Source organism: Egretta garzetta, unplaced genomic scaffold (genome assembly GCF_000687185.1).
Source record: "Egretta garzetta isolate BGI_Z169 unplaced genomic scaffold, ASM68718v1 scaffold365, whole genome shotgun sequence".
In the NCBI taxonomy this organism is placed as follows: domain Eukaryota; kingdom Metazoa; phylum Chordata; class Aves; order Pelecaniformes; family Ardeidae; genus Egretta; species Egretta garzetta.
In genome coordinates this window covers 2,003,004-2,010,482 of record NW_009259602.1, presented here as the reverse complement: position 1 = coordinate 2,010,482, position 7,479 = coordinate 2,003,004, and the positions used below count along the sequence as shown (strand labels likewise).

Genomic DNA, 7,479 nt, shown 5'->3' with positions numbered 1-7,479 from the left:
TCTTCCTAGCACCGTAACACCGCAGTACCTGGGGAGAGCTGCAAAGAATCAAAGGGCAAGTCTAGACAAGGCCTGGCATCTATACTGGTGACCTTTTTAAAAATAAAGATTTATGCACGTAACTCAGAAAACATAAATAAAATATCACTCTCCTAGAAGAATACTGAAAACAAAATTAAAAGGGCAAATAGTTAACAAATTAATATTGTATTTTTCTCTACTTCTCACTACTCTTCAGCAGCAAATGACAAATAACTATGAATCTACTTCACCTTAATGAAGTTAGCTGGGCCTTTTTAATATTGGGGGAAATTAAACATTTACAATGTTTCAGCCAGACAAATTTACTAAGTCATGCATCAACAAAGATGTGGATACCTCTCCTCCTCCTCCAGTTCTCTGTTTCTTTAGACTCTCAGATTCTAGGAAAGTCCTGAATGAAATGTGAAAGCCTTTTAAAAAAAAAAAAGATAAAATCAATGTAGGCCAGACCCTACACACAAGTGCTCAAATGAGCCCAGCAAGGCACGAATCGAGCAGGGGATGGAGCTGAAGCTCAAGCACCCAGTAGCACCTCCCAGCTCTGAGGGCTGGGTGTGCTGGTGGGTCACATCCCAGGGCAGGTTTCCAGGAGATGGGCAACTACTGTCTGGACTTGAGGGGAGCCACAGGCCACCCTTGGGAAAGCCTCTAGCTTGGGTTCCTACAGGCTAGGACCCCAATGTACACATGGAAAGCATCTATCCACATTTAACGTCAACCTAGCTGCAGCCCACGCCTGCTTCTGTCACCGCAGCATGGGGACAGTTCATGCCTTATTTCTCCGGATGCAACTTGGCAAACATTTTGCAAACAGTTAGCTCCTCCACTGTCCCTCGGGCCCAGAAGGTACCCCTCGACCTGACCCCCAGAGCAGCTACACCCTCCTCCCACCCCACTCCTCAAGCCAGGCTGGTATTACCGCAGTCCAAACATGACAGGACTTAAAAGTGCACGTCCAACGAGCGCTGCTGCCCTCCAGGCGTGCGGGTACAGCCTTGGGCACTGGGGCCCCGCAGCTCACGACGGTGACCAGCGCAGAAGGATTACTTTTAATCCTTTAGCTCCAGGCACAGAGAAGCCAGCTAGTCACATATGTCTCAGCGACCTGCTTTGCTTCCAGCTCAGTTCTTCCCCTCCAGTCTGCTGCCTTCTGGTGAGGAGCCATTAGCTGTGCCCCCTCCTGCACGGGCAGTACCTGACGCCTCTGCTCCCACCGCCGGTGGGACAGCTGGCCAGGGAGAGAGTCACCTAACCCCTCCCAGAAGCTTTGTTTTCTTAAACACTAATTGCAAGTGGAAAGGTTTTCCAGCAACAGCACCACCGTGCGAGACTCCCAGATTGTTCCTCTGCTTTCAGCTGACCGCAGCAGCCTTGCTGGGTTCAAAGCCAGGGTAAGGCCATCTCTCTGCTGGGGAATAGCGAATTGGTGGACAGCAGTTTATTGCGGTTGCATTGGTATCATCCGCAAGGGCCTTGGGTATGCCAGAAAGCAGCACGGCATAAGGAAAGGAGTTTGTGCTTAAACATACCCCTCTGCCTCCGCGCAGGGGAGAGAAGTGGAGTTGCAAGCCGTGTCAGCAAGGTGCCTTTGGCATACGGGGGCACAGGGGCTGGCACAAGCCAACCTGCCACAGAGCCACGGCTGTCCCCACCTGCCATACAGGGCACAGTCGTGTTGGTCCCCATCTCAGACCGCACCCCTGGGAGGAAACATTTGTACCCGCCCGTGGGGGCTGACACTGACATTTTTCTCTTACAACATCCAGGGGACTGACTGCACCTTCATCATCAGTGGCACTACCATCCTTTAAAATGGTAATGCTAAATAACGCGCTGCCTTGTGGGATCTTCTCTGCAGTGCCTTTAGGAGAATTATGTGTATCCTCTGGGAGTTGGGGAAGCTGAACTAAATCGTCCATAATTCTGTTCATCGCCATTATCGTTCATTTTCGCCTTACACATTTTTAATGCTCAGTGCTTCTTCCTTGCTTCAAGCCCTCCAGCTCGGATCCACCAATGCACAAACTGCACTGGATAGGGCAGAAGCACACCGTACAGCTCACTACACAAGCAGCTTAGTATCCTATGGACCTCGGGAAGGTAATTACGCAGGGATGCAAGGCCACACACATGATGCTCTGCGACACAGGTCTGTGACACGGCGATAGGTAGGAAAGAGAGGGGCACTATACAATCGCAGTGATGCAGAAACAGTTGGATGCATGTCTCCAGCCTGCCTCTTCCCACCTACTTCAGCATGCACAGCTAAATGCCAGCACTTTCCCACAACTCCACGTGCTCTGGGGGATCCCAAGAACATTTTCTTGACATTATAGTTCCACAATCAGAGCAGATGCAGGAGACTCACAGCCCTTTAGGTATTCCAGCTTTTTGGAAACATGCCTAGAAACAAGGACAAATGTCCCAGGCTGGCACTTCTAGTGACATCACACCACCAGTTTGGATTCATGGAGACTTTGACCACACATTGCTTCTCTAGTGGGTGAAACCCTACCACAAGCACTGCGACAGCCATGCAGAGGGCTTCAATTATCAGCTGAGCAAGTGGTGGATGCATTTGCACCGGGTATGGAGTAGAAGAGCACAAGGTTTCACCAAACAAAATACCCCAAATGCTAGAGCTACATCTTGCTTTTTGTATAAAGTTTGCAAAGTTGGGAGGTAGAGGGAGGGAAGGGATTTGGACAGAGGCAATTACAGAGAAGAGCACTCTAAAGAGCTGCAGGGCTGAAGAAGGCCTTGCAAGGAGTTTGTCAGTAGATCGTACGTCAGTGCTACCGAGCCTAATGCTAGTTAGGGCAATGCCATGTATAAGCTACAACTTTGGCTTGTATATGAATTTTAAATGAGCTGTTAGTACACCCAATGAATCTAGCAAGAGAATACCAATTTAGGGCTCTGACGGTCTGCTCTACAAGACCAAGTAAATAACTCAGTAAATAACTCAAGTAAATTTCCTGACGCTTTATTGAGCATGAGCGAACAAACAAAAAACAAAACCAGAATTACTTCTACTGCCAGTATATGCCGCAGGAAACCAGAGCTAGGGGAGATGCTGGCCCGCAGCGCACTCCACCAGCCATCCTCCTTCGCTGCCACCGGGGCGGGCAGGATGGAGCTGATGTCTTTCCTGCTTGTGGTGTGGTTGGCTGCAAGACAGCAAGTGCAAGGGCACACACTGGGCAAGCACCAACTGTTGGGTTTCGCTCCCAGGACATTTTGGTAGGACATACGTTGGCTCTTTCAAGGGCTACAGGATGTCTCCAGGCAATTCCTTACATTCCTGCCTGGATGTCTCCAGGCACTTCCTGGAGCTCTTGAAAGCTTCCGAGAACATGCCCATTCCTGCCTGCTTCTTCACACCCCCAATCACAATCAACTTTGGAGCATCTAGGGAGGTAATACCTCACCAAGGCAGACCAGGTGAGCTGACTGATCAACTAAAGAAACTCTTAGTAAAAAGACACTGTTTTGGATAAAGCATGTGGGTCAGTGTTTTTCCCCACAAAGGACTCCAGAACAATATGAACTAGGAGACTTCCTCCAGGATGGGATAAGAAGGGAATACACAGAGTTTCAGGCTGAAGAAAAAGGCTGAAAAAAAGGTTTGCACCCGTGTTTTTTCCTGTGTATCCAGGAGAGAATTAGAGCATATGATAGGCTACAGATTGTTCCTATGCATGCCAAAATCACAGGGAAGGTCACCCTGTAGCCTATATTCTGCTCATTTTTTTTGCTTAGATGATGCCTCTAAAGCTGACTGCAATGCAACACTCGTTGTTGGTCCCGTCCAGGCTAGCAAAACTTCCTGTCGCTGTGTGCTCAAAGATTAAGCAATCTGCTGCCTAGAAACTCCACTGAGAAATACCAGGGCCAAGATCCACCCGAAACCCCAAGAAAGCAGCAGCAGGGCAGCTCAGTGCTTAGTTTAAAGCCAAGCCAAGTGCCCCTGACTCAGCACCACCGTGCCTCCTCCTACCCTGGAAGCCAAGCACAGCAGGCAATAATCTCTTCTAGCAACTTGGTGAAGAAACCAGACATGGCATCACCTATGTTCACCTCACATTACTGATCATATAGCTGCGCATCTGAGCGGTCCATTAGCAGATGGCTTTCAGAATTACTTTAAATGTTAGCTTGTGTTTTCTTTGAATATTTAAATGTTCGTGCTGGTCTGTTTTCCTTTTCTGTGCAGTGCATTGATTTATGTTGCTAGATACCGTATCTCCCTGCCTTGCCAAAAGCATGCATTTGGGAATGATTTCAGGGCTGCTAGTAATATTTTTTCTCTCCTTTTATTTTGTACTTTATTTTTATTAACATTTTTGATGGATATATTGTTAAAATAAAACTGTGTCTTGAAGAAACAAAACCAAAACCCCAAACCCCTCCTCAGCTCTTTGCCCATCTGCTTCACACACCGTTTTCAGAGAAGTGAGCTCTGTGGCCATGAGCAAAGCAAAAGCAGTAGATACGCACTAACATACCTGCCTGAGCTTCCCCTCCCTCGCTAAATTCTCGCTTCAGGCTCAGGTGTGGGAATCAGATGGGCCCAAGGTCAGGATTGCTGGTGTCCCATTCTTAAGAGGCAGGAGGTGACTGGGGGCACCTAGGACTTGACTGCAGGGTCTCTGGCCACTCTTACATTTAACGCTATCTGGCACAGAAGCCATGACCTCCAGTGCCTTTTAGAAGGATCGGCAAAGTTCCTTCCCATTCCCTCAAAAACATTACTCCTTCTTTGAAATCTTGACTTCTACAGTGCCTTTGCAACATCCTAATACAAGTTCTTCAGTCCGAGGAGGATTCAACAGACAGATTTCCACTGCCTTACCCTGTGCAGGCTAAGGAAATCGAGCATTGCATTCCTGGGATAGGCAGCAGTGGTCTAAATTTTAAGACCAACTGTGTCTGAAGCAGTTCCATTATTTTTGCAAAAGAAAGTCAAATGCAAAGAATTTCTAAATGCATGAGGATGTTAAGACTGGAGAGATGGGTCCAAAAGAGCATGACCTCAGTGTGAGAGTTGAAAACCATGGGTGGCACAGTCTCTGGGATGGAGACCAAAGCACCGTCAGACCATTGCTGGGTAAATCTGCAGAGCAGCCCGACCAGCAGCGCTGCAGCCCTCAGCCTCTGCAGGTACCCGATGCTGAGGAGGAGAGGCTTACGTTTAACCAGCATGCACTCAGCTATTCACCACCACGCGCCCCTGCTAAGCGCAGAGGCATACAGCTTTGTACCTGTACAAGGCAGCGAACCATGCCTGCGTTCAAGGGTGTGAGTAATTTCTACACTATGCATATGCCTTCAGGCCCAAGCAGTGGGTCAAGATCTCCTTCTCCCAGCAGCGGATACCAGGCACAGAAGACAAAACTAGTATTTGGACAGATGGAGGGAGACAGATTTCCTGCTACCACCGCAGTTGCTCATGTGTCCCTTGAACACCCAGATACTCCAGCTTCTTCTTGCCTGGCTTCAGGGGTTGGCACTGACATGGCCTCACAGCAGCCACCATTGACTTCATTTAGGGAGCCCCTGAGCGTGCACCAAGCTGAGACCTGGAAGGCAGCAGCTAATCCCGCCTGCCCCCAGTGCGGTGCCACATGGATTTTCATTTCCAGGCCTCAGCCAGGAACCCAAAAGCACAGTCCTATCCCTCTCAAACACCTTCCCCTTTACCTCTGGGTTGCACTGTGGAGGTGGCCAACCACGCCAGATCCCAGACTGGTTTGCAGCCCAGTGCTGCTACATGTGCTGCTGGCGGAGCTCCCCTTCCCCTCACGCTCCCAAGCACCAGAGTACTTTCCCCACAGAAGGGGATGGCTGTGGCACAAGGTGTTATGAAGGCTCTTTCACTTTCAGCATCCTGACAACATACTGTCCATCCCCATCCCCATCTGCTGGCTCAAGAGGAGGATCTGCCAATCAACATGAAATGCAGTCTGCGGAGCTCAGACTATGCAGCATGAGTGCTCCACATGAATCACAGATGCTGGGGATATAAAACACCCAGCCACCCTTCCCAGACTCCTGCCAGCACAGACCCTCCCTTGCTATAATTCTGAGCTGCTCCATGCTCCACTAGCAGAGGGGAAAAGTAATTTTACTTCAAGTGTCACCTGTGAAAGTTGCAAATGGGGACAGGAATAGATTAGCTTCTTATCTGCAACAAATAGTTAATAAAACCAGCTAGTTGCTCCAGAGAGAACAGTCAGGTAAAGCAGTTTCCTTTCTAAACAACAGAGTTAAGCGTCAATACTACGAAGCAAGTTTCATTACAAGGTTTCTGGATGCATTTCTTTTCCCTAATCTGTACAGGCAGCAAGCGAAGATGACGGTGCCTCTTCCTGAACACTTTTTAATAAAGCCCAAAGGAGACCGAATGCATAGGACTCTCTTACAAATGGAGCATTTTGGAGTTATTAATGTTCTTGTGGCACCGCTTAACTAGGTTCTGTTTGGGCTCTGACAGGCCTTGCTCATCAATGTGGGGACAAATAAATTTGTACAAAAACCTATTTGTGGCACCGCTTAACTAGGTTCTGTTTGGGCTCTAACAGGCCCTGCTCATCAATGTGTACAAAAACCTATTGTCTTTTGCGTGGAGCTTAGGACAGCATCAAGGGGGGTAGGCCATAGCGGGAGAGCAAGTTTCATTCCTCAGTGCCTCTTTGAGGAGTGGCTTTCACTTCAGATTTATGCAGAATGAGATTCCCATCAGGTAACATCACCACCATAAAAATCAATGCAAATATGTACACTCAATATAAACTGCATTTCATTTACAAGATGAAGGAGAGAACATTTCCAAAAAGCAGGTAGGACACTGTCACTCAGCAAGTGCCTCAGCCCCACCTGAACGGGGAGCACAGGGAGCCCAGCCACCGCAGGCAAGGCTTGGCTTCCCTGTCCGAGCACGACTACACAGAGGGGCCCAAATAATGAGTGGAAGGATGGTTAAATGCAGGGCAGAGCAAGCTGTGTACTCACCGATCCTCAGGGAATGGGGGCTGGCAGTGATCTTCATTAGCCACAGCAGAAGGAGCACCAGAGGCGCCAAGACACGGGGCATCTTCTATAAATCCTCATGGAGCCCTTTGGTGGTCTGGGCATGACATAACTCTGCGGAGAGAGAACACACGGCACCGTGAGCACCTCGGCTCTCGAACCGGCGACTCAGCAGGATGACACTGCTTCCAGCTTGCCAAGCACTTGGGACAAAGAGTCTATTTACCAAAGGAGGAGGAGGAGGAAGCTATTTACAGACCATGAATTATTCAGGAATTGGAGTCAAACTGGGCAAAGAGCTTCTAACAAAAAATGGAAAAGAAACACCAGGAAAAGTCCAAATATTTCATCTTGGCATTTTCAGCATTTCCACAAAAACAAGTGGAAATTAATATTGAGTCACAT

At 48.6% G+C, this 7,479-nt stretch overlaps 1 protein-coding gene across 1 annotated transcript in view; it reads right to left on the bottom strand.

Annotated features, from left to right (window-relative positions):
• The window catches only part of GRIK4 (glutamate ionotropic receptor kainate type subunit 4), a 139,663-nt gene extending 132,525 nt beyond the window's left edge, over nt 1-7,138 (bottom strand). The window contains exon 1 of the mRNA XM_009638429.1: nt 7,057-7,138. Coding sequence (XP_009636724.1) covers nt 7,057-7,138 — 82 coding nt within the window. The remainder of the gene's footprint in view (nt 1-7,056) is intronic.
• Between the last annotated feature and the right edge of the window lie 341 nt (nt 7,139-7,479).